Source organism: Zootoca vivipara, chromosome 6 (genome assembly GCF_965207765.1).
Source record: "Zootoca vivipara chromosome 6, rZooViv2.hap1.1, whole genome shotgun sequence".
Lineage (NCBI taxonomy): Eukaryota > Metazoa > Chordata > Lepidosauria > Squamata > Lacertidae > Zootoca > Zootoca vivipara.
Window position 1 is genome coordinate 80,607,911 of NC_142589.1, and position 25,791 is coordinate 80,633,701.

The 25,791-nt window shown below is 49.7% G+C and overlaps 1 protein-coding gene across 9 annotated transcripts in view; it reads left to right on the forward strand.

Annotated features, from left to right (window-relative positions):
• Positions 1-25,791, forward strand: part of MARK4 (microtubule affinity regulating kinase 4) — a 56,140-nt gene that overhangs the window by 17,250 nt on the left and 13,099 nt on the right. For 6 of the 9 annotated variants that reach the window (XR_015950723.1, XM_035117679.3, XM_035117674.3 and 3 more), the window contains exons 2-12: positions 6,910-7,176; positions 10,290-10,343; positions 13,844-13,892; positions 14,073-14,138; positions 16,124-16,194; positions 16,554-16,610; positions 17,053-17,289; positions 18,848-18,967; positions 21,014-21,113; positions 22,395-22,504; positions 24,704-24,866. Coding sequence is in view for 8 of the 9 variants with exons in the window: in XM_035117679.3 (XP_034973570.1) it covers positions 6,910-7,176; positions 10,290-10,343; positions 13,844-13,892; positions 14,073-14,138; positions 16,124-16,194; positions 16,554-16,610; positions 17,053-17,289; positions 18,848-18,967; positions 21,014-21,113; positions 22,395-22,504; positions 24,704-24,866 (1,294 nt within the window). In the remaining variant the exon portion in view is untranslated. The remainder of the gene's footprint in view (positions 1-6,909; positions 7,177-10,289; positions 10,344-13,843; positions 13,893-14,072; positions 14,139-16,123; positions 16,195-16,553; positions 16,611-17,052; positions 17,290-18,847; positions 18,968-21,013; positions 21,114-22,394; positions 22,505-24,703; positions 24,867-25,791) is intronic. The other 3 variants (XM_035117680.3, XM_035117675.3, XM_035117677.3) reach the window with 1 other exon arrangement.

Here is a 25,791-nt window from a genome sequence, read left to right on the forward strand (position 1 = left end):
CTGTCAATTGTGCATGGTTAGGGGTCAGAGTAAAGCTACCTCACCACCAGGGCTGAAAGAAGATGCAACTGCTAGTCCAGTTGGCTTCTTGCTCCACATTTTCAGCAACTTGGGGTTGCTTTTAAAGCCACGCTTGTTTTAAGGATGTGTGCTCATATGGCAAGAGAGGCGCCTGCCCCAAGTTTATTGTGGAGTCAGAAGGGCCCTTGGAGGTCCCCTTGTCCAGCCAGCCAATGCAGGATTCAACTCCAGCATAGAATCAGAGTTAGGAGGGGCCCGGGGGGGCATCCAGTCCAGCCCCCTGCAATGCAGGAATTTTCGCTCAAACCACAACCCTGAGATTAAGAGTCTTGCACTCTATGAACTGAACTACATGTCTACCATCCCAGGCCAGGTGGGGCCACCCACAAGAACATCCAAAGAGGCTGCTGGATGAGGCCAGAGGGCCATTTAGTCCAGCATCCTGTTCCCTCAAGGTCCAGCCAGATGCCCTAGTAGGATCCAAGCCCAAGAGCTCTCTCCTTTCCTGTGATTTCCAGAAACTGGGATTCAGAAGCATTTCTGCCTCCAGCCATGGAGACAGCGAAGAGCCGTCCTGGCTAGGAGCCATCGACAGCCCTCTCCTTCTCCAAGAATTTGCCCTTTCCTCTCTTAAAGCTGTCTAGGTTGGTGGCCATCACCGTCTCTTGTGGCAGGGAGTTCCAGAGTTTAGCGTTTAGCCAAAATACTATTGTTTAGCTGAAATCTGGTTCCCTGCCGCATTCACCCTCTGTTGGTTCTCCTTCTGCCCCCGGAGAGCAACCCAGAGGGGCAAGTCTGCTCTGTCCTGTGCTATAGGGCGGAGGGGAAGGGGCTCCTTGTGTCGTGGCAGCATATTCAAGACTGACTAAAAGAAATCCAGATGCCACGAAACAAAGTCATCTCTCACAGGACGCCGTGGCGGCCGCTTCCTTTGGTGGCTCTCTCTCTCTCTCTCCCTCTTGAAAAAATGTAGACAAAGTCATAAGGGACAATGTCTGTCGATGCCTATTAGTCATGATAGCTAAGAATAGAACCTCTGTATCCAGAAGCAGTATACCTCCCACATCGAGTGGGCTTGCGTTTTGCTGCTTTTATTTCCTGCTGTTGTTTCAGCGTTAAATTCCAAGGGATGTTTTTAACTGTTAATTGATGGTTTCGTCTTCGTTAGCCACTTTGAGCTCTTGGAGGAAAGGCAGGGGATAAATGTGTTAAATATCCCCCCCCCCCCCCGATCTTAATCGTCTGTTTCCTAGCCCAAACATAGCCCAACGTTTTCAGCTATTCCTCTGAGGACTTCAAGGCTCCTCTATTCTGGTCTCCCTCCTTCTCCTCACAAGTGTTGACAGGCTCTGCCAGGGTTTCCCCTCCCCCCAAAATACATGTAGGGTTGCCAACATTTTTGCCCGCTGTGCTCCTGTTCTGAGATGCAGATAGCTTAGCAGGCGAAGCTTTTCTTGCCCCCTTTTCCCTGTGCATGGAAAAGTTTCACCTGCTGATATGTCAACATCTAAGGCTGCTTTTAAAGCCAGATGAGCAGGACCCACTAAATCGAATGAAATAAAATCAACTTCGCAACTATGTGGTCCTGCGGCAAACCAACCAGGAGAGGACTGCGTTGCAGGGGGGTGGTCTAGATGACTCTTGGGGGTGCCTTACAACTCTGTGGTTTTGTGACTGCCCTGGGTTATTATAGGCACAAAGACGAGCTCTCGGTTTATCTGCCAGGCGCCTCCTTTCGCTTGTTCAAACACATTTGAAAGTGGGATGAAACGTAGATGTGGATCTATGCCTTGGTTCTAGCCTAACCCTAACTTACCGTACCCTCACCAGATGTTTGGAACTACAACTCCCATCAGCCCTAATCGGCATGCCCAGAGGCATGATGGGAATTGTAGTCCAACATCAGCTGAAGGGATTGGGAACCAGGATGGAGAAGATTCCCCTGCTGCCAACGGGCGTAATAGAATAATAGAATTGTAGGGTTGGAAGGGACAAGGAGGGTCATCTAGTCCAACCCCTTGCAATGCAGGTTTTTGTTTTTTTTTTGCCCAACATGGGGCTCGAACCCACAACCCAGAGATTAAGAACTTCATGCTCTGCCAGCTGAGCTATAATCAAGAGGCAGCTGTGAAGTGGAGGCCTCAAGGCCTTTGGGGATGTTCGTGTGACTTGTGGTTTTGTATGCTAAAGGCCGTAGGTTCAAAAAAAGTCCTGAAACCCTGGGAAGCAGCTGCCAGTCTGGGTAAGCATCACTGGGTTCGAGAGGCAGTGTGGTGCAGTGGTGAGAGTGTCGACCCGGGAGACACTAGGGTTCAAATCTCTGCTTGGCCCAGAAGCTCCCTGGGTGACCTTGCCTCTCAGCCCAACCTACCTCGCAGGGCTGTTGTGGGGATTCAATGAAGAGAGGGGGAGAGCAACGTCGACCCACCATGATCTCCTTGGGAGAAGAGGATGGGATATAAATACAATTAATAAAGGAATAATAGCAGGTGGATGTGATAGATGGCAGCTTCCTTGCGCAGAAAAAAGAGAAAGCAGCGCAGAGTTGAACTGTGGAACTCACTTCCCCAGGAGTGGGCAGGGAAGGCCGCCAACCTAGATGGCTTTAAAAGAGGATTAGGCAGAGTCTTGGGGAGCGCGACCAATGGCTACCTGCCATGATGGCAGTGCTTTACACCTGCAGTTGGAGGCAGCCATGCTTCCGAATCCCAGTTGCTGGAATCCACAAGAGGGAGGAGAGTGATCCTGTGTTCGAGTCCTGGTTTCTGGTTTCCCCCAGGCATTTGGCTCGCCACTGTGAGAACAGGAGGCTGGACCAGTTGGGCTATTGGCCTGATCCTTCAGGATCTTCGCTTGCATCTCCTGGGGAAAACCTGAGTGCTGGGCCCCAGCGCCCTGCTCCATCCATCAGGGTAAGCGAGTGGGGCATTGCTGAACCTGGCCGGGATCCAGCTCCTAATAAGCACCTTTCCACCTCTCGACAAGCTTCCCTCGGATGGGACAAAAGGGGACCCGCCTTTTCTCTTTCCTGTGAACCGGCTGGGCTTTGTTGCTGCGCCCTGCCTTTCAGGTTGGTTTTCATACCAACCCACTCTTTCTGCTCGCCAATTTTAGGAAGAGCCAGGCTTGCCTTCCGCAGGCCTGGATTCATAACTGGTTTGTGGAGATTTTTCTTCCCCCCTTTCTGCAGACAAGCGGAGTTAAAAGGAACGAAGCAGTCTGTTGGCAAACCCACTGGGGATCGTGTGTGTGTGTGTGTGTGTGTGTGTGTGTGTGTGTGTGTCCCTGTCCCTGTCCCTTTCTCAGCTGCCACTCCAGAAAGAGCAAACCTCTCCAGCCCCAAAACTTCATTCAAGCAATTCAGCAGTCTGGCACTATGAAGCTGTCATTGTCTCTATCTGCCATGGGTAGGCAAACTAAGGCCCAGGGGCCGGATCCGGCCCAATTGCCTTCTCAATCCGGCCCCTGGATGGTCCGGGAATCAGCGTGTTTTTGCATGAGTAGAATGTGTGCTTTTATTTAAAAAGCATCTCTGGGTTATTTGTGGGGCATAGGAATTCGTTCATTCCCCCACCTCCAATATAGTCCAGCCCCACACAAGGTCTGAGGGACTGGCCCCCTGCTGAAAAAGTCTGCTGACCCCTGGTCTCTATGATAGATGGCTTTTGCCGTGGCTTAGAAAGCAAGCCCAGCCGCCATGCGCTGCTGCTAGTGTGGCCAAGGCAGTGCACTCCAGTTGTTGCTGAACTGCATGTCCCTTCACCCCTGACCATTGAGCATGTGCTGGCTGAGGCTTATGGGAGTCGGAGTCACATGGAAGAGGGAACGTGCTTGTTTTCTGCTGCCCCAGAGGGTAAGACTTGAACCCATGGCTTCAAGTTGCAAGAAAGGAGATTCCAGCTAAACAAGAGGAAAGAACTTTATGACAGTAAGTAAGAGCTGTTTGACCGTGGGATGGAAGGTGGTGGACTTTCCTTCCTGGGAGGTTTTTAAGCATTCGTTGGATGACCATCTGTCATGGATGCTTTAGCTGAGATTCCTGCATTGCAGGGGGTGGGACTAGATGACTCTTGGGGTCCCTCCCAACTACAGTTTGGTGGTTCAATGATTTTAGCTACCCATGAATGAATGGAGCTGCATGTCGGGAGATTTGGGACAGATAAAAGAAAACCCTTCTTCGCACAATGTGTAGTTAAACTGTGGAACTCCCTGCCACAGGAGGCAGTGATGGTCACCAGCCGGATGGCTTTAAAAGGGGACAAGACAAATTCATGGAGGAAAGGGCTGTCAGTGGCTACTAGCCACAATGACTATGCTGCGGTCAGAGGCAGCAATGCTTCTCAATATCTGTTGCTGGAAACCAAAGGAGGGGAGTGTTGGTCTTGTGTTCAGGTCCTGCCTGCGGGGTTCCTTTTGGGGCATCTGATCGGCCACTGTGAGAACAGGATGCTGAACTAGATGGGCCATTGGCCCAATCCAGCAGCCTCTTTTGTTGCTCCTAAGCTTATTTTCCCCATCTGAGGTTTAACCCAAAGTGCCCGCGAGAAAAAGTCCATTAAATTCGAGTCGGATTTCAGAACCACAGTTAAAACCATCTCATGGTTGTGGGTGTCCATTGAAATTTGTTTTTTGAAAATACACTGTCTGTTTCGTGTGTGTGTGTGATTTGCAGATTCAAATCCAGGTTTTCTTGATTCCTAAAAAGACATTATGTGCTGAGATTCCTCCAGCTTGCCAAGGAGAAGGTCTCTGGGATGGGGCACCCCTTGGCAGAAGCTGGGGGGCACCAGGCAGCCTCCTCTCCCAGCCTGTGCAGGGCTGCCCTTGAAGCTGACCCAGAAACTCCAGCAGGTGCAGAATGCCGCGGCAAGGTTCCTTACGGGGTCCTTGCCGCAGGATCACATTCATCCAGTGTCTTACCAGCTGCACTGGCTCCCAGTGGAGTACAGGGTCAGGTTTAAGGTGCTGGTTTTGATCTTTAAAGCCCTATGCAGCCTAGGACCGTCGTACCTACAGGACCACCTCTCCTGGCATGCCCCACGGAGGACCTTAAGGTCTGCAAATAATAACACTTTGGAGGTCCCGAGCCTCAAGGAGGTTAGATTGGTTTCCAACTAGGGCCAGGTCCTTTTCAGCACTGGCCCCGACATGGTGGAACGCTCTGTCACAAGAGACCCAGGGCCCTGCGAGGTTTGACATCTTTCTGCAGGGCCTGCAAGACGGAGCTGTTCCGCCTGGCCTTCGGCTTAGACTCACTCTGACCCCTTTTATGGGATTTGGTATATAAATTTCCCCTTGGCTTTTTTGCTGGCCCATATAGGATCAGCATGGATAGATGGCTCAGGTGAATATCTGATGTTTCCCTCCCTTTATGGTCTTGATTTATGGGCTACTACTAAAATGAGGCTGCATTTTAAGCTGTATTTTAAGCCGTAATTTAATTGTTTGTTTGTTTGTTTGTTTGTTTGTTGTTGTTGTTTTCCTATTATGTTTTATTGTAATTCATATCTGGTGTTAGCTGCCCTGGCCGGGGAGGGTGGGGCATAAATAAAAATGTATTTATTTATTTGGGCCTCGGACGCATCGCGGCGGCTCTTGATCTCCATAATCTCCTCGGACTTAAAGATCTTTTGCTGTCTAAGCTTGTTAAGGCGACCGGCCTCCCAGGGGGAGTTTTCTGGGACGTGGGCTTGCCAGGCCTCGAGGCTTCCGTGAACCCGGGCCGGGTGCAATCCAGGCCCCGCCAACGGTGCTCAGCGCTGAGGTCGCCTTCAGATCACAAGCGGGCACAAACAACACCTTTTAACCTTGCCTTGCAGTTTCTTATCAATTGGAGGTGTGGGGAGGGGGTCGGGCCCTTCCATGGATATCCATCATTCATCATGGGACCCAAGGCCTTGGACAGGTAGTTTTGAGGGCGTCACCTGCTAGTAGATTGACCGAAGCCATATCTGCTTCTTTCGGTGAGCAGGTCGCCACATGGACCTGCAAGCCAGTGGTTCAAAGGTGATGAGACCTGAGGACCAGGCAACATCTGGGCCGGGGTAATTTATTTATTTATAAAAGATATTGGTGCACCGCTGTGCCAAAGAATATGAAGATATCAAAGCAGTTTGCAGCAGCCAAACACGAAAACCATCTAATAAAATCCGTAAAGAAGTTTAAGAGTTCAGACTGGCCCTGCTCTCAATCCTCTGCCCCTTTGTTTTGTTTTGTAAAATTTTTTTTATTCAATTTTACATTATACATTTAAATTCAAACATTGATCATAATCATCAACATTTAGCATTCCCTGAATCCTTAGACTCCACCCCCCCGGGGTTTCCATTATCAAACATTTTCTACTGTGTCATATATTTTCTCTATTTTTCATAAAACAATCCATTATTGCCTTAGTTTTTAATACATTACAAGCATTACTCTAATCCTGCCAAAGTTTTTAGTTCTTTACAGTGTTCTCTTAAGTAAATTGTAATCCCCCCCATTCCTTCTTAAAGTTTCTATCTTCCTGGTTTCTCATTTTCCCGGTCATTTTCGCCATTTCAGCATAGTCCATCATCTTCCTCAGCCATTCTTCTCTGGTCGGGACTTTATCTTCTTTCCATCTCTGGGCCAGCAGTATCCACACTGCTTTCGTCGCATGCACGAATAATCATTTATGCTCCTTTGGTATCTCTGCATCAGAATTCCTAGTAAAAAAAGCTTCTGTTCCCCCCCCCCCCAATGTTATTTTAAGCCATTTTTTCAACTCGTTATATATCACTCATTATATATTCTATCACATGTGGTGGTGGACGTGCAAGATAACAAAAGCATTCTGGGAAATGATATATCCTTTGCCCCTTTGTATGTAACAGCGCCATCTTCTTTTTCTCCCCCCCCCCCCAGCACCAGCGCTGCCCGGTGGTCACCCTCGACCCGCCCGCTGCCCCGGCGACACCGCCGCTGTCCCCTCAGCCCTCCACCCTGGCCAGCAGCCGCTCGGAAAAGGGCTCGTCATGGTCCAGCCGCTCACTGGGCGCCCGCTGCCGCAACTCCATCGCCTCCTGCGCCGACGAGCAGCCCCACGTTGGCAACTACCGCCTCCTCAAGACCATCGGGAAGGGCAACTTCGCCAAGGTCAAGCTGGCCAGGCACATCCTGACAGGCAGGGAGGTAAGCGGGGGCCGGAAGGGGCGGGCATAAGGGTGGGCGAGAAGGGTTGGTGGCTGGGTGGATGAGTTAGGCTCGCTTGCATGCCGCTTCCCACCAGCTTACAGCAAGCATTCGGAACATCGAAATGCAAGCAGGTGAAGCACGGAGCACGTCAGCAAATTCAAAAATCAACAACTTTAACCGGCACAGGATATATTGAATTGCACGCGCACAAACATTTTCTAGGTTTAAATACAACATACAGTGGCACCTCCGGTTGTGGACGGGATCCATTCCGAAGCTCCGGACGGATCCCGAGGAATTTGCAGCATGCGCATGCGCGTGGCACGATTGAGTGCTTCTGCGCATGCGCACGGCATGATTTAGCGCTTCTGCGCATGTGGCGGAACCCGGAAAAACACTTCTGGGTTTGCCGCGGACGTATCCCGAAGGATATGTAACCGGAGGCGACCGTAAGTAGAGATACCACTGTAATTACAAAGCAAAACAAGAGGCAACTGTCAATACATTTTCTGGCACTGGTCTTCCTGTACTCCAAGAAGCCTGGCTCAGATGCAGTTCAGAGGGGAGGGGTCCTCACATCAGGGTAGAGGGCACACTGCTGTCTCCCATGTTGGTTTGGTATCTGGGGCACTTGTGGGGCAATGCATCCTGTTCAAGCTGCCTGGTAATTTGAGTTGTCGATGAAGTTTTCCTCCCTCTTCCAGAAGACCGTCTGATCCCTCAATTTGAATAAAGATTCAATAGATTCAAAACAGATGCAGGGAGGGGGGAGCCCTCCTTTGTACAAGGCAGAATGGACTTTCATCAAAGGAGGTTAGATAAATTACTGGGTGACTCTGTGGAACCTCCATGGCCAAAGGCAGTGTATCAGCTGCTGGGAGGGGCAACTGCTCTCTTTTTGTCCGCTCTGTTTTTCGGCTTCCTGTTGGGGCATCCGGTTGGCAGCTAGGCAAGAAAGACCAAGTTTGGGTCTGATTCAGCTGTGGGGCACTTTTGATGCTGTTGTTATATGGGTGAGGAAGAAGAGGTCTCTGGAGGAAAAAGAAGGGGGAAGGTTTTCTTTGGCAGGAGCCTAAAAACACTCATTGCAGCAGGAAATCTTGTTTGGTGGGCTGCCGCAAGGCTGGGTCATAGTGTCCCCCTCTCAGGGGACCCCAAAGCACCGGACTCTGGTTGCCGGTTTTTAAACCAGCTCATAGCCTACTGAAGCAGTGCAGAGCAAGCCATGATAAACTGCGAAAGGTTACTAACTCGGTGAACTAAGAGCAATAAAACCCTTTCTGCAATTGTAGCAGTTAATATTCCATAAAATGACTCCGGTCACACTCCAGGGGAAGCCTTCTTGTACAAAATGTCTTGGGCAGACACCTAAGATAGCAAGGCGCTTGTTGAATCTCGGTTCCCGGACTGATGCCGAAAGTCCAGCCGTTGCCGCAATTCTCACGCTGCCAAATTTGGGAGGGGGCGGCGATGCTTCTGAATCCCAGTGGCTGGAAACCGCAGGAGGGGAGAGTTGCTCTTGTGCTCAAATCCTGCTTGGCGGCTTCCCTGGTTGGCCACTGCGAGAACAGGATGCCAGGCTAGGCAGGCCTCTGGGATGTTGGGCTGCTTCTTTTTTGGTTCAGAACTCAACGCCCTGCCTTCTGTCGCAAGGGCCCCAATTACCACAAATCAGTGCATAGAACAAGTTATCGGAAATACCAAATACTTTCAAGGTCTTTCAATTTCCCACATAGACCAATATTGTCCGAGCCTTTCTGAAAGCCAGTCTTTGCCTGGTCCCTGCTGCAGTACAGGGTGGGTGCCAGTCTGACCTCTGTGTATGTGTGTGTGTTCCACATCTGGGGTGCCAATCCTGAGGAGAGTCTCAGACTTCACTTAAGGCCAGAAATCAGCTTCAATTTATTGTCCCGCACAAGAAGAGCTTACCGGACCAGGCCAAAGCATCTCGCAGTGGCCAAATGTCCCAAAGAACCTGGAAATCCAGGTAGACTGCGCCTGAATCTGGAGGCTCCATAACAGCATCAGAAGAGCTTCCCTGGATACGGCCAATCCTGTTCTCGCAGCCTGAATGCGAAGTCTGCAAGGCACAGATTCAAGCACCTAGCCCGCTTACGCTTCTGCCAGGGAGAGTTAGAGCAGTTAACGTTTTTAGTGCATGTGTGAATGGCATTCTGGGTGGGGAAGATGGAGGGTCCTCTGCTATCGAGGCACCCCAGAGCCACTTTCAGCCCTGTAATCTGAGGGGTTGTGCCCCAGGACCAATCGGACACCGTCCCGGCACCCTCCTTGGGGTGGAGCCAGCCTCAGTTGCATCCCCGTTTGCCTTGAGCAGGTGGGATGCAGGTGTGACTTATAGGTGGGGGGGGCAGGGTTATAGGGCTCCACTCTTGGCCACTGGCTATTTCTGGTGCCAAGGGCAGTCTAGATGGGGGTGGGGAGGGAGAATGAGGAAAGGCAGAAAGGAAGGGGCAGGTGGAAATCACAGGGGGGCTGGATTTGGAAAGGAGGATTTAGTGGATTATTGCTGGCAGGAACCAGCTTATTGCATGGCCTTTCTTTTCTTTTAAAAAAGTTTTTATTTATACTTTTCAAGTTTATACATTTCAGTAGTTTTACAATCAATTTAACATTTCAGAGTTTGACTTCCTTCCCCTCTTTCTGCAGTTCCTTAAATTTATTTTTTAATAGCTTCTGCATATCCAAGTTCATTTAATTTGCTCATTTAATTATCTGCTTTAAATATATACTCTTATGAAACTGCAGGTTATTACAATAATCCTGCCAGTGTTTTTATCTGTTTGTAATTTATCTGTAAATATCCAATAAACCCTTTCCATTCTTATATAAAAAGTTTGCTATCTTGATTTCTTATTCTTCCTGGTAAGTTTTGCCATTTCTGCATATTCCATAAGTTTTTTTTTAACCACTTCTTCCTTTGCTGGGACATCTGCTTCTTTTCACTTTTGGGCAAGTAGCATAAGTAAATTTCTATACAATTCAGGTAGTTCTGTCCCTATAATTCCCTAAATTACATGGCCTTTCTCTCCCCCCCCCGGGCCACCCCCACTTTTTCAATAGACTGATTTTCTGCATTTCTTTTCTTCCAGGTGGCTATAAAAATAATCGACAAGACGCAGCTGAATCCAACGAGCCTCCAGAAGGTGTGTGTGCTTGTTGTTGTTCAAATCCCCCACCCCTTTGAACAGAATCGTAGAACTGTAGAGTGGGAAGGGACCCCTAGAGTCATCTAGTCCAACCCCTTGCAGTGCACAAATACCCCAAAGGGTGGGGCGACATCAGAGGGGGGGTCATCAGGGGCTGCAGGGGTCAGCTGCTGGGGAACCCCATTCCCCAGAGGGGATTCCCCAGGAGGGCACTAGGAGGCAAAAGGTGAGTGGGGGACTGGAGGTGTAAGAAAACCTGCTGTCACAGGAGCAAGTTCCACCTGTTTTGTTGCATTAATTACACCAAATAGTTGTAATTGGGTTTGGCATAGATGTGCAATTAATTGTTCCCCGTTTGGAAATTTTATGGTGTCGCCATCTTGCTTAGTGGGTTGTGCAAACCACTATTCTGAGTGTGGCTTTATATAATATTATTAAGTTTTCCAAATAAACAACACCAAACAACGATAAAAGCAACAACTAACAACAGCAACAAAAAACTAAGATTTTTGCATTTTATCTTCTATTCACCTATTTTAGTTCATTTTGCTCTGCCGAGCTTTGACTTCCTTCCCTCCCATCCTTTGGTTTTCTTCCCCACTCTTATCTCGCAGTTCCTTTTAGTCCTATTTAAAACCAATTCGTAGGATTTATTTTGGTCCTGCAAGTGTCTTTAAACTTCTACAGTTCTTCTCCATATAGTCCACAAATTTACTCCATTCTTTTTGGAACTTTGTCTCTTCCTGGTTTCGGATCCCGCAGGTCAACTTTGGTAACTCTGCATAGTCAATCGTTTTCGTCTGCCAATCCTCAATCGTCGGTAACTCTTGTAATTTCCATTTTTGGGCTAATAAAGTCCTAGCCGCGGTTGTAGCATACATGAATAATTTTTGATCTCCTTTTGCAATCTCCTCTCCTATTAGTCTCAATAGAAAGGCCTCAGGTTTTTTGGGAAAGCTATACTTAAAAATCTTTTTCAGCTCATTATATATCATTTCCCAAAATCTTTTTACTTTTCCGCATGTCCACCACATATGATAAAATTCACCATCTTTATTCTTACATTTCCAGCATGACTTACTAGAGTGTTGCTTTATATAGGGTAGGAGGGCCTGGGGGTGAGTTTGTGGAACCGCGAGGGCGTGGGGGCCCGAAAAAGTTTGGGAACCACTGGCCTGAAGGGTGTGCCGGGGGGCGGGCAGGGTGTAGGCAAGGGGGCTTTTCAGGCGTGATGAGAGTTGAAGCACTCCTAGTTGGTGGGGGAAGGGGGTGTTTGCTTTCCCGGGTTGCTCTATATCCTGTGTCTCAGTGGCAGAATAGCCACTTTGCAGACCCAGTGTTTCCTCCAAGGGCTGAGGAAAAAAACCCCTTCCTGCCTGAAACCCTGGGAAGTTGCTGCCAGTCAGGGCAGGCACACCTGAGCTAAATAGACTATGAGGGTCTGGCCTTGTCTAAGGCAACTTCCTATTTTGGGGACTCTCCACTCGGTGCCCCTTGGCGCCAAATCATTGGAAGGGACCGTGAGGGTCATCAAGTCCAAGGCGGAAATCTGTCCCAAAAGTGGGACTCGAACCCACTGGAGATTCTTACGCTTGACCGACTGAGCTATCCCTCTTCCGGTCGCTCCAGAATGAAGCTGGGGACCAAGACTTAAGATGAAGGGTTGATGGTGTTGCGGGTGTCTACTCTGGAGAAGGAAAGATCGGGAGGTGGCATGAGAGTTGCCCCCAAATCTCTGGAGGGCTGTTGTGTGGCAGATGGAGGCCACGGTTGTTCCGGGGATCCAGTGGGGTCAAATGGCAAGAAAGGAGATTCCAACTGAATATCAAGAACTTTCTGAGGGTCAGAGCTGCCCGGCAGTGGAGCAGACTCTCTCAGAAAGCGGGGCGCTGTCCTTCCTTGGAGGTTTTAAGCAGAGGTTGGATGGCCGCCTGCCATGGGTGTTTCAGCTGAGATTCCTGCATTGCAGGGGTTTGGACTAGATGGCCCCTGGGTGTCCCTCCCAACTCTGCAGTTCCGCAATTCTATGCCACCACGAGGTGGAAAGGAATGGATTTGGGCCCCTCTTGCGTTCTGCCATTTTTCTTGCCTGGTTCAACGCAAGTGCTTCCCCCCCCCAAAAAAAATATGTTTAGGGGTACTCTCCATTTGACTCAAGACAATCACCATTTTATAGTTCAAATCGGGGAAAATAAATACAGTAAATGGACAAAAGTACGAAGATTCACAAAATGTTTAGGGGTATGTGTACCCCTGCGCCCCCCCCCCCCAGAAAAAAGCACTGGCTGACCCCCCCCACCTTTCCCTCCGCTGGTGTGCTCATTGCCAAAGACACCCATCGCTCTTCATCCCCCCCACTTTCTGCCCCTCCCTTCCCTAATTAGCGCCTGGAGTCCAAGTTGGTCGCTGTGGTAACGCCACCTCCTGCCAGCATCTCGCTGTGGGGGAGGTTGTGGGGGGTGGAGCTGTTAATTAGCGGATGGATTTTCCAGGCCAAATGAGCTAGGGGAAGATTGGGGGGGTGGGTTTGGAGATGGATATTGAAGGCTTTTCCTCGCCGCCGCCCCCCCCCCCGTTCAAATTAGTCATTTGCTCTGGCAAGGGGGTGGGGGAAGCTCCCTGTTCAACCCAATCTTCCGAGTTGCAGCCAGACCGACACTCCCAGCATCCTTTTGGCCGGGGGGGGGGGGAAGGCCCTTGAAAGCCTCTTTCCTTCTCTCCCCCCCCCCGAAAGTCATCTGCCATCCATCTCACAGCTCTTTTTAAGGGGGAACCCCCCCATGAAATGGGTGCTCCCCACCTCCCACTGACTGCCCCCATTGATGGGTTTCATAAACAGATCGTATTCCTAATCCTGACATTTAATTAATAGAATCATAGGACTGAGCTGTGCTAAAGAGGCAGTGTGGGGCAGTGGTTAGAGTGCATGACCTGAGAGATCAGGGTTCAGATTCCCCCACTCAGCCACCTTGAAGCTCACTGGGAACAAGCTTGTTTTCTGCTGCTCTAGAGGTATGAAGTGACTCAAACACTTAATATGATACCAAAGGCAAGAGGGCCTGTGAGCATGTGCAGATGTGAGCATGTGCAGAATGTGCCAAATTGTCCGGGTTTTGCCAGGATTATGGGGTGAGGCATCCATGTTCAAGGTCTCTCGCCTTGGCACCTCTCCTCTTTAGAAATTAACCCCTCCTGCCAGCCACCTTTGGAATACCTGAGAGCAAAGTATCTGTGGGGAGGAAACAACTGCCTCCAAAGCAATTTGGGGAACAGACTTTGCTCGGGGAGGAACCAACAGGAAGCTTTCCTCTTTCTGATGATTCATGCAGCCCACTTCCATTCCGAAAAAAATCGTTTTCCCAAATACGTTCCTGCAACGGGAGCCCATCCAAAATTGTGCTTGTGTGTGAAAACATGCTGCGACCAGCCCTTGGGGAGGATGGCTTGGCTGCTTAACCCACCTCCCTTCTCCCGTTTTTTTTTTTTTTTTTTTGCAGCTCTTCCGAGAAGTGAGGATCATGAAGGGTCTGAATCACCCCAACATCGGTAAGAGAGCCAGGAGCCTGGGAAGAGGTCCGCCTCCTTTCACATTGTCACCTGCCTTTCTCTTAAGGATGTGGGAGCACGAGGGCAGGACCAGGAGGGAGGGAGAGGGTCGTGTTTGAGAAATCCAGGAAGGTCTTGCTCTGTGGAATCCGGGGGCTGAAATCTCTCTCACTGTTGCAGTGAAACTCTTTGAGGTGATAGAGACGGAGAAGACGCTCTACCTCGTGATGGAGTATGCCAGTGCAGGTGAGTCCGTACCAGCCCTTACCCAGCACACTGCCTGCCAGATTCCCCCACAGCTCCTTAGGCATTTTATCCATTTTTTTAATTTGCTTCGACTCAGACCAACACGGCTACCTACCTGTAACTATCCATTTTATGACCTTGTTGCTCAATTCGACATTTTCCCATGTTTTTTAAAAAATGTTTTGCAGCACTGCTGTTGCTTTGATTTATTTTTTATATTTATAATTTTACTGAGATTATTATAGTATATTAAAATAAATAAGAAAACAGAAAAAAGAGGGCAGGGAAGAGAATACATTAAAAAACCACATTTTTGTCCTTCCAATGTGTCGACATCAATCTTTTTGCAGAAATGAGGGCACGGAGAATCCATTTACGCTGACCAATGATTACTTTTATTTATGATTATATTTATGATTTATACTATAGTAACTGTTGAGTGAACTTCTGTCCTCATTTGCTGATATTTTAAGAATTAATTTCATTGCATGCCATAATATTCTAATGGATTATAGAATATTACCTTATTCAGTTCTAGTTACAGGTAGGTAGCCGTGTTGGTCTGAGTCGAAGCAAAATAGAAAAAAAATCCTTCAGTAGCACCATAAAGACCAACTAAGTTTTTATTTTGGTATGAGCTTTCGTGTGCATGGTATCTGTGCATCTGATATTTCAGTGCATCTGAAGAAGTGTGCATGCACACGAAAGCTCATACCAAAATAAAAACTTAGTTGGTCTTTAAGGTGCTACTGAAGGATTTTTTTTTTACCTTATTCAGTGTAAGTTGTTTATTTTAAGTCATATTTTTAGACATTGTGACTTAGTTGCAGTGGATCGGATTGTTGGAGAGCATGGGGGTCTTTGTTCTATATTTTCTTTCTTTCTACGGCTCGCAAGACGCCTCGTGTGCAGCAAGGGATTATTAGGAGAGGAATGGAAAATAGGACTGCCGATATTATAATGCTGCTGTGCTAAAACTGTGAAGCAAGGTGTGCAGTACTGATCACCTTGCCTCAAAAAGCATATTGTAGAACTGGGAAAGGTTCAGAAAAGGCCACCCGAAGGATGGAGGGGATGCATCGAATCCCCTGCGAGGAAAGGTGGGGACTTTTTAGCTTAAAAGAAACGGTGAGTAAGAGGCGAAATGATGGAAGGTTATGAAAATAAGCATGGCCTGGGGAAAAGTGGAGAGGGGGAAGTTTTTCTTCTTTTCTCATAATACCCACATTTACAGGTAAAACTCGGAAAATTAGAATATCGTCGAAAAGTGCATTTATTTCAGTAATGCAACTTAATTGTTTTTTGTTTTTTACAAATGCTTTCTTTTGGAAATTCCACAGTAATAAAACAAACCGTTAACAATAATACAAAAATAAACATCGCTATTACGTTTCATTAATTACATCCCATTTATAATTGACCCGCCTAACCACAAATAATTACAATTACAACAAATTAAGGCTTGACATATCTTGCTTTGCAGGTCATGCATCTATTTCATATATTGGTTTCACCTTCTAAGTTGCATTACTGAAATAAATGCACTTTTCGATGATATTCTAATTTTCCGAGTTTCACCTGTAATTAAGCTGAATCTTGGAAGATGCAGGGCAGATAAAAGGATTCCCCCCCCCCCATGCAGCACATAGTTAACCTGTGGAACTCCCTCCCACAGGAGGCAGTGATGGGCACCCACTTGGATGGCTTTAAAAGAGGAATAGACAAATTCCTGGAGGAGGAGGAGAGGGCTCTTGGTGGCTACCACCCATGATGGCTCTGCTCTGCCTCCATAGTCGGTTCTGAGTCCCAGCTGCTGAAAGCCGCAGGAGAAGAGAGTTGCTCTTACACTCAGATCCTGCTTGTGGGTTTACCTAAGGCACCTGGTTGGCCGCTGTGAGAACAGGATGCTGGACTGGATGGGCCACTGGCCTGATCCTGCAGGCCCTTCTAATGTTAGCCTTATGTCCTTTTCTCTCTGCCTGTAGGAGAAGTCTTTGACTACCTGGTTTCCCATGGGCGCATGAAGGAGAAGGAAGCTCGGGCCAAGTTCAGACAGGTGAGGAGAGGCCAGTTGCTCTTTGGGTGCCAGAAAAGGGGTGAGGGATGATTGGCAGGAACATGGGTTGGCTGATGTTCTGGGGCAGAGAGGATATCAGACACTCTCTTCTCCGGATCCATCCCCCATGGCTTTCTCACGTGGCCAAGGATTGATTTTCTTTCTCATTCCAGCCTCGGGGGGTGGGGTAAGGATTGATCCTGGCAGCCTGGCCTGTTTTGCTTTAAAGGGGGTGGGGCACTCACGACTCTGGATGTGGGGGGGGGGGGGAGACCGAGGGAGTGTCATCTCCGCAGGAAGTGGGAAAGCCTTGCATGGACATTTTCACCCACCCCATTTCTTCTTCTTCCCGCTCCTAGATTGTCTCGGCCGTGCACTACTGTCACCAGAAGAACATTGTCCACAGGGACCTGAAGGTGAGGGGACCCTGGGCTTCTCCCCTCCACCCCCTCCCAGTAACACCGATGCTATGACCACCACGACACTCAGCAGAACAGCTGGGCTGGCAAAATTTGGGGTGCAAGCCTCTGCCCTGGGCTTCAGAGCATGGTCTTGGGCAAATCGCTCTATGCCTCCATTCCTCCATCCGTAAAATGGGATGTGTCAGATGAGCAGGGCTGGGGGGGGGGACAATGACAGAGGGGGCCTTCAGCAGTTTCTCTGCTTTGTGCTGGCTCTTAAGAACCCAAATCCTGGTGCCCTAAAGCTGATTCAGATTCCTGGAATTTTTCTGTGCCCCTCGCCTTGCCGGGGGTTGGTCTAGTTGACCCTTTGGGGCCCCTTCCAACTTTCCAGCTCTGTCGTTCTGTGACTTCAGCGTTCATTCTGTGACACTTCCCCCTTCGCCACCAAAAACAGGCCGAGAACCTTTTGCTGGACGCCGACGCCAACATAAAGATCGCCGACTTTGGGTTCAGCAACGAGTTCACGCTGGGCTCCAAGCTGGACACGTTTTGCGGGAGCCCCCCCTACGCCGCCCCAGAGCTCTTCCAGGGCAAGAAATACGACGGCCCCGAGGTGGACATCTGGAGCCTGGGGGTCATCCTTTATACGCTGGTCAGCGGCTCCCTGCCTTTCGACGGGCAGAACCTCAAGGTGGGGCAGAGTGGGGGTTGCGAGGGAGCCTTGGAGAGGGGGAAGTGGGGGGGTTAGGGGGCCGGAGCCAGGCAGAAGCAGGGGTAGGGTGGGGGCAAGGAGGGGCTCCATTTTTGCCCCTTGAACTTTTCTCTTTTTGCAGACAGCTTTGTTGGAATAGCATAAGGGGTTCCTCTCCCCAAAAGCTTAACCCGCCTCCCCAAACTACACTTCTCCCCTGAATTGTACAAAATTCTGCCTTTTGTGGTTTATGTAATGGAAATGCTTCCCAAATGGATCTTTTAGAGGGGCAGACTTCGGAACTCCTCGCCTGTTGACATCAGGCGGGTCACCTTCACTGTACTCCTTCCTGCTAAAAACATATTTTTTTAGGCAAAGTCTATCCAGACATAATAATAATAGTAACAGCAGCAGCAGCAGCAGCAGCAGCAGTATATTCCTATAATTTGTTGTTGTTGTTTAGTTGTTTAGTTGTGTCTGATTCTTCGTGACCCCATTGACCAGAGCACGCCAGGCACTCCTGTCTTCCACTGTCTCCTGCAGTTTGGTCAGACTCATGTTGGTAGCTTCGAGAACACTGTCCAACCATCTCGTCGTCTATCGTCCCCTTCTCCTTGTGCCCTCCATCTTTCCCAACATCAGGGTCTTTTCCAGGGAGTCTTTTCTTCTCATGAGGTGGCCAAAGTCTTGGAGCCTCAGCTTCAGGATCTGTCCTTCCAGTGAGCACTCAGGGCTGATTTCCTTCAGAATGGATTATAATAGATTATAAATAATATTACATTTATTATCACATCATCACTGGTCATTTCATTGTTTTATCCATTGTGTGAACCCCTTCGAAGTTCATTTCTTTATTAACGATCACGCACTATGTAACTTTTATGAAATAAACTGGTAAAAAAGACCTGAAACGAAAAGTTGAGGAACCAGAGAAAAGAATCACTCTACATGACAAAATGTGAAAGCCACAGACATTATGCATGTCCCACCCAGATAATGCCAATTCCTCTGCCCAGCAACTCTTTATTTTATTTTTATTTAATCAAATTTGCACACCACTTGATTATAACAACCCTCAGAGCAGCTTACAAAAGAGATATTGGAAAGAAAGCTATCACCAAGAAAGATGAACAGTAAAACTTTCAAAAACTCACACCACCATTCTAAACATCCGAGCAGATTTGTCTAAATAGAAATGCCTGATGTCAATAGGCAGGGAGTTCCACAGTGCAGATCCCTGAGCGCCGAGGTGTTACAGGCTGGCAAGGCCTTGCTCCTGTCAGCAATCATGCTGCAGCATTCCTTAACCACCGACGACCCCAGGCTGTGGCTTATGGGTCTGGAAACCAGTGGCGGTGACGCCCACAGGGACTGGAAGCAACATTAGCTCCTTGCGGGTGCCCTTCCCCACCCCAAACCTCCCATTCGTCTGCCGGTATAGGGCCAGGCTGACCCAAAAAAGGAGGGGAAAGGGTGAGGTTGAGGCAGGCCACTCTCGGGGGGGGGGGCGGGGGAACCTGGTTTGGATATTACTGACACTTCTACCTGCTCCCTTCAGGAGCTGCGGGAACGAGTCCTCCGTGGCAAATACCGCGTGCCCTTCTACATGTCCACGGACTGCGAGAACATCCTGCGGCGCTTCTTGGTCCTGAACCCTTCCAAACGCTGCACCCTGGAGGTAGGGGCACCTAAGGTAGCTGGGCGGCGGGGGGGGGGGGAGAGAGGGGCTTGGTGAATGGGCCTGGTGAAGATGGCCCGGGGGGGGGAGGGTGAGCCACGTCCCAAGGACCAGGGCTTTACTCTGTGTGTGGGGGGGGGGAGAGAGAGATTCCTGCACTGGAGGGGTTTGGACTAGATGGCCACTGGGGTGTCCCTTCCAATCCTACGATTCTTTGATTCCATAAGAGCCTGCTGGATCAGCCCAACGGCCCATCTAGTCCTGCAGCATCCTGTTCTCACAGTGGCCAAGCGCCCCCTAAGAACCTAGGGATCTGGAGAAGATTGGGAAAACATTTATTGCAAATATGGGAAATAACTGTGTACAGCTGAAAACGCTGGCAGCCTTGAGATAAATTCAACAGTGTAAATAAGTTACGATGGGCGTCATAACGGAATACCGAATGGGATAGTTTCTGTAAAAGACACAGGGATTTAGGATATGTAAAATGGACAATGAAAAGTCGTTGATGTTTTAAGCAGGTAAACATGAGTGTTTTAAATGGTAAAAGAGGAAATTTAATAAAAATTAGATACAATAAATTATTATTGTATGGATTATTAAAAAAATAAGAAAAGCATCCTCTTCCCACATTGGCCAACTGGATACCCATTATGAAAAACCCGCAATCAGGATCCGGGTGCAAGAGCAACTCTCCCCTCCTGCAATTTCCGGCAACTGGCATTCGGAAGCATTGACTGCCTCCGACCGTAGAGGCAAAGCACACAGGGCCATTTCTCCCCACCCTGGAACTGCTGCTTGCTTTTTCTTCCGCCGTTCTCCAAGCCATTCCTTGAGACATTGCTTGTTCCCTTTCTTAGTCCCGGGGGGGGGGGGAGAACGAGGGAGCGCAGCTGGTGCCCCCGCCTCCTCCGAACCGAGATGCCATCCCCCAGACCCATTCTCCAGCCCCAGCTCCTGCCCTCCAACCCGTTTCTCCTTACAGGAAGCTACTGCTGCTGCTGCAGGAGGAGGAGACCTTTAATTAGCTAATGTCTCCGTGGGATCTGGCCCTGCCCACCCGCCTCCCTCTCCCCCCTCCCCCCACGGATGGCTGTAATTAGCCTAATCGACTCAGGGATAATTATACTGTGTGCCAGGGAGGCAGAGAGCAGCTTCTGCAACCCCACACGGCTCCATCCCTGCCTGCCTTTCCCCCCAGCGTAGTTCGCAGGCTTCTTGGGGGCGGGGGTTTCTTTGCTTGGGGGGGGGGGGCGTCTCTTCTGGCTAAAGATGAGCTCAGAGCCTCTGCTCTCCTGAATCCAGTTGCTGTTGTTTTTTTAGGAAGCTGCCTTACGCAGTCAGGGCATTGATCCATTTAGTGCAATACTGTCTTCACTGACCGGCAGCAGCTCTTGAGGATTTTAGGCAGAGAGCCTCTCCCAGCCTTACCTGGGTGTGAACCCGAGACCTTCTGCTTGCAAATCAGATGCTCTGAATCAGAGCTGCAGCCCTGTTGTTATTGTTGTTGTTGTTGTTAAGGGAGCTTGTGCCTGGAGCTATTTTGTGACAACCAAGGGTGCCATTGAGCAGGTGCAGAGTGCCACTCCCTCACTACTGAGCTTGCAGGAATTTGAATCGCGGTTCGCAAAACACAAGCAATACATGGGGTGACCTAGCGGGATGCTAAAATGCATGTTGGGGGGGTGCGCTTGAGGTGCAAACGGTTTTGTAAAGCTGCTAGCGCTGGATCGAGTCCAACTGAGTTAATTACTTCAACTGAATAGTTTTAATTGGGCTTTGAATAAGTGCGCAATTAATTGTGACTGTTCTGGATTTTATGGTGCTGTTGTCTTCCTTGGTGTGTCATGCAAACGACTATTCCGAAAAATGCCTTCTTTTATAGGTTAGGGTAGAGCCCACTGGGAGTTGAGTCTCTGGAACCCCCCCAAAAAAGTTGGGGAGCCACTGGGGTTAGAAAGGAAGGAGCTTCCAGCCACGGACGGAGGGTGGAGGGTGTGCGTGTCCCCTTCTCCCCCCCTTCACGAACGCACTTCCTCTCCGCAGCAAATCATGAAGGACAAGTGGATCAATATTGGCTACGAGGGGGACGAGCTAAAGCCCTATAAAGAGCCAGAAGAGGACTTTGCAGACGCCAAGCGCATCGGTAAGGGAGTGTGGTGTGTTTTCGCTGGGTATGAAACAGCAGGGTGCTGCCACACTCAAAGACGGAGTTCTTGCAAATGTGGACCCTGCAACAGGGTCTCGGTTCCACACTTTGAAGCAGTCGGGGGACGGGGGCTGGGCAGGTGTGGAGGACTCCCTGGTCCTGGATGGGGCAACTGTGCCCCTGAAGGACCAGGTGCACAGCCTGGGAGTCATTTTCGACTCACAGCTGTCCATGGAGGCGCAGGTCAATTCTGTGTCCAGGGCAGCTGTCTACCAGCTCCATCTGGTACGCAGGTTGAGACCCTACCTGCCTGCAGACTGTCTTGCCAGAGTGGTGCATGCTTGGTGGTTTCCCCAGCCCCTCTGGGCGGCTTCCAACAGAATATTAAAATACAATAATCTATTAAACTCTAAAAGCTTCCCTAAACAGGGCTGCCTTCAGATGTCTTCTAAAAGTCTGGTAGTTTTTTTCTCTCTTTGACATCTGGTGGGAGGGCGTTCCACAGGGCGGGTGCCACTACCGAGAAGGCCCTCTGCCTGGTTCCCTGCAGCTTTGCTTTTCACAGTGCGGGAACCACCAACGACCCTCGGAACTGGACCTCAATGTCCGGGCAGAACAATGGGGGTGGAGATGCTCCTTCAGGTATACTAGGCCGAGGCCGTTTAGGGCTTTAAAGGCCAGCACCAACACTTTGAATTGTGCTCGGAAACATACTGGGAGCCAGTGTAGATCTCTTGGGACCGGTGTTATGTGGTCCCGGCGGCTGCTCCCAGTCACCAGTCTAGCTGCCGCATTCTGGATTAGTTGCAGTTTCTTGGTCACCTTCAAAGGTAGCCCCACATGGAGCGCATTGCAGTAGTCCAAGTGGGTGATAACTAGAGCATGCACCACTCTGGCGAGACAGACTGCGAGCAGGGAGGGTGGCTCTAACCCAGGCATCCCCAAACTGTGGCCCTCCAGATGTTTTGGCCTACAACTCCCATGATCCCTAGCTAACAGGACCAGTGGTCGGGGAAGATGGGAATTGTAGTCCAAAACATCTGGAGGGCCGAAGTTTGGGGATGCCTGCTCTAACCCTCAGAAAAAGCCTTCCTAACGTTCAGTCAGACTGTCCTTTCTGGCTGTTTGAATCCGTTGGTTCAGATCCTGCCCTCTGGAGCAGCAGAAGGCGCCTTCCAGCTTGCTCCATCTGAGCCACCTTCCCTTGTGTCCACAGTCGATGTAAATTGGTGACTAGAGCCTAACCTTCTTCGCCGTCTCTTTCCATTCCCTGCCCAGAAGTGATGGTCGGCATGGGCTACACCCGAGAAGAGATCAAGGAAGCCCTGACCAGCCAGAAGTACAACGAGGTGACGGCCACCTACCTCCTGCTGGGCAGGAAGAACGAGGTGAGGCCTGGAGTTACAGGCAGGGTGGGGCGGGAGCGCCCTTCTCTCCAGGGACACGCATGCAAGGGGGAATCCTGCACAGCTGCAGAATGAGACCCCCGAAGCCACAGCAGAGGAGCAGCCCCTTTGTCAGGACTGGGCCAGAAAGGAGCCCCACCCATATCCCTCTCCTCCTCCATGAACCTGCCTATGCCCCTTGAGAAGCCACCTCCGTCGATGGCCATTGCTGCTTCCTGCGGGAGGGAGTTCCGTAGTTCAACTCACAAAAAAGACTTCCTTTTCTCTGTCCTAAATCCTCCAGCATTCTGCTTTTTCCAAATGTCTGTGAGTTCCAGTGTCAGGAGAGAAAAGCTTTCCTCTCTCATTTCCCCCATGCCGTGTGTTGGTTTTTCTTTTTCGAAAATTAGCTTTTATTAAATATTTTCTTGCGTAACAAACAAAGAAAATTGCATGTAGCTCCTCCGCGTTATTTGATGGGGGGGGGGGGACAAGAGGAGAGAGAGCTAACAGGAATAATGATGTTTCATGCTATCGTGTGGCATTCATGCAGGGCTTTTTTGTCAGCGTGATGTGGGTAGGTCCTTGATACACACACACACACACACACACACACACACAGAGAGAGAGAGAGAGAGAGAGAGAGAGATTGGGGGGTCCAGAGTTTCGTTGGTTGTCATGCGCTTTGTTGGGTCAGATTAGCCTTACCGATTCATATGCTGTTTGGGGTGGGATTAGATCATTGTCTTTTATATATATACTAGTGTTGTTCAGCCCGTTAAATAACGGGCGCTAGAACATATGTGAGCGCTGCGCGGAGCACCGGATCGAGGAGCCGGTCTGCAGAGTCAGCGCCCAGCAACGCCGTGCTGGATTGAGGAGGCGATGCTCTGTGCGGTGTTGCTGGGCGCTGACTCTGCAGACTGGCTCCTCGATCTGGTGCTCCGCGCAGCGCTGCTGGGTGCCGACCCGGCAGGCCGCTTCCTTGATCCAGCGGCCTGCCGGGTCAGCGCTGATCAGCGCTGTGCGGAGCACCGGATTGAGGAGCCGGTCTGCACTCAGCGCCCAGCAGCGCCGCACAGAGCATTGCCTCCTCAATCCAGCACGGCGTTGCTGGGCGCTGACTTTGGAGCACCGGCTCCTCGACCCGGTGCTCCCGGGACCTCTCCTTCCTGTCGGCGGCAGGGGGACAGGAACGCAGGAGGAAAAAGCAGCCCTTTCTCCTCCTTCCTTCCTCTCCCCCAGCCGCCGACAGGAAGGAGACAACCCCAGGACCTGTCCTTGCTGGACGCACACACACGCGCGCTCTCCCCCCCCCCGCCGCCGCCAACGCTCAGTCCAGCCGGGAGCGGCGGTTGGCGGCCGCAGGGAAACGGTAGGTGGGGGGGTGGGGAGAGCGCGCGCATGTGTGCGTCCAGTCTCTGCATCCAATCCCTGTGTCCGTGGGGCACATGCGCAGTAGCACGGACACAGGGACTGGACGCAGAGACACTTGCACTTTATTATATATATATATATATTATTTATGATTTTCAGTTTTATACATTTAAATCATTTTTCAATCATTTCAGCATTTCAGAACTCGGCTTCCATCCCCCTCTTCCTGCGGTTCCTTAAATTTATTTTTAATATTTTCCACGTATTCCAAATTAACTTAATTTGCTCATTTATTCATCTGCTTTAAATATGTACTCTTATAAAACTTCAGGTTATTACAATAACCCTGCCAATGTTCTTATCTGTTTGCAGTTTGTTTGTAAATATTCCATCAACCATTTCCATTCTTTTATATAAAAAGTTTGTTATATGGTGGTACCTTGGTTTAAGAACACTTTAGTTTATGAACAACTTGGATGAAGAACGCTGCAAACCCGGAAGTAGGTGTTTTGGTTTGTGAACTTTGCCTTGTTCCATTTGTAAATTGAGTCCCCCGCTGCTATGGGAAAGCACACCTTGGTTTAAGAACACTTTGGTTTAAGAACAGACTTCCGGAATGGATTAAGTTCGTAAACCAAGGTACCACTGTATAGATTTCTTATTTTTCCAGTAAAGTTTTGCCATTCCTGCACATTCCATAAGTTTTTGTACCCATTCTTCTTTTGCTAGGACTTCTTCCCCTTTCCGTTTTTGGGGTAGGTTGTTGTTTCGTTGTGCTGTGCGTAATCTTATAAGCATTTGCTGTGTCGCCTCCCTGTCTCCCAGCAGGTGGAAGGGGGTGAGTCCCGCACGGGCAGCAGCCTCTCGCTGGCCCGGGTGCGAGCGCCCAGTGAGGTTTCCAACGGCACCAGTAAGTCCTCCTCGTCTCACTCCAAGAGCCAGCGGAGCTCCTCCACTTACCACCGGCAGCGGCGGCACAGTGATTTCTGTGAGTGACGTGGGCTCCCTTCCCTCCCTGCGCCCCCCCCAAACCGCTCCGTCCCAGTCTTGTACTACCACGCTAACTGATCAATGCAGGGCTGAAACGGCTCCTTGCTCCATTTCCCGTGGGAGTCCCTAGGAGATTATTCCAGTCCATGGGCGTTTCGTGGCACCTTGGTTGCCTACAAGGAAAAGGGAACCACCTTCTTCTTCATCATCTTCTGCGATCTCTCGTAGCCGAGTAAGATTGTCTTCCATAAACACGGTTTTAACAATGAGTCCATAAGTGACTGTGGAGGCCAATTCTGGATCCACACGTCCTTCCACAGTGGGAACATTGGTTTCCAGGCGGGAGTTGATCACAGTGTGAATTTGCCAAGCATGCCTTCCTCTTAGCACGTTTCTCCCTTGCGTCCTGAGTTCGAGTGACTTCAAAGCCCATGACACCTTTGGTAAAGGCTGTTCTCCAACTGGAGCGCTCACAGGCCAGTGTTTCCCAGTTGTCAGTGTTTATACTACATTTTTTTAGATTTGCCTTGAGAGAGTCTTTAAACCTCTTTTTGTTGACCACCAGCATTACGCTTTCCATTTTTAAAGTTCGGAATAGAGTAGTTGCTTTGGAAGACAAGAATCAGGCATCCTCACAACATGACCAGTCCAACGAAGTTGATGTTGAAGAATAATTGCTTCAACGCTGCTATTAGTTTGCCTGCCTTCCCAAGTGATGTGTGAAATTTTTTGGAAACATCGTTGACAAGTTGATGATCCAGTGAGTGAGAAAAAGGAACCTAAGAAAGGCCAGGCTGGTGGATCAGGCCAAGGGGCCCCCTAGTCCAGCATCCTCTTCTCACAGTGGCCAAATACCCCTGAGAATCTAGAATTCTCGATAGACTGCCTCTGGGCCTGGAGGTTCAGTAGGAAATTATGCAGAG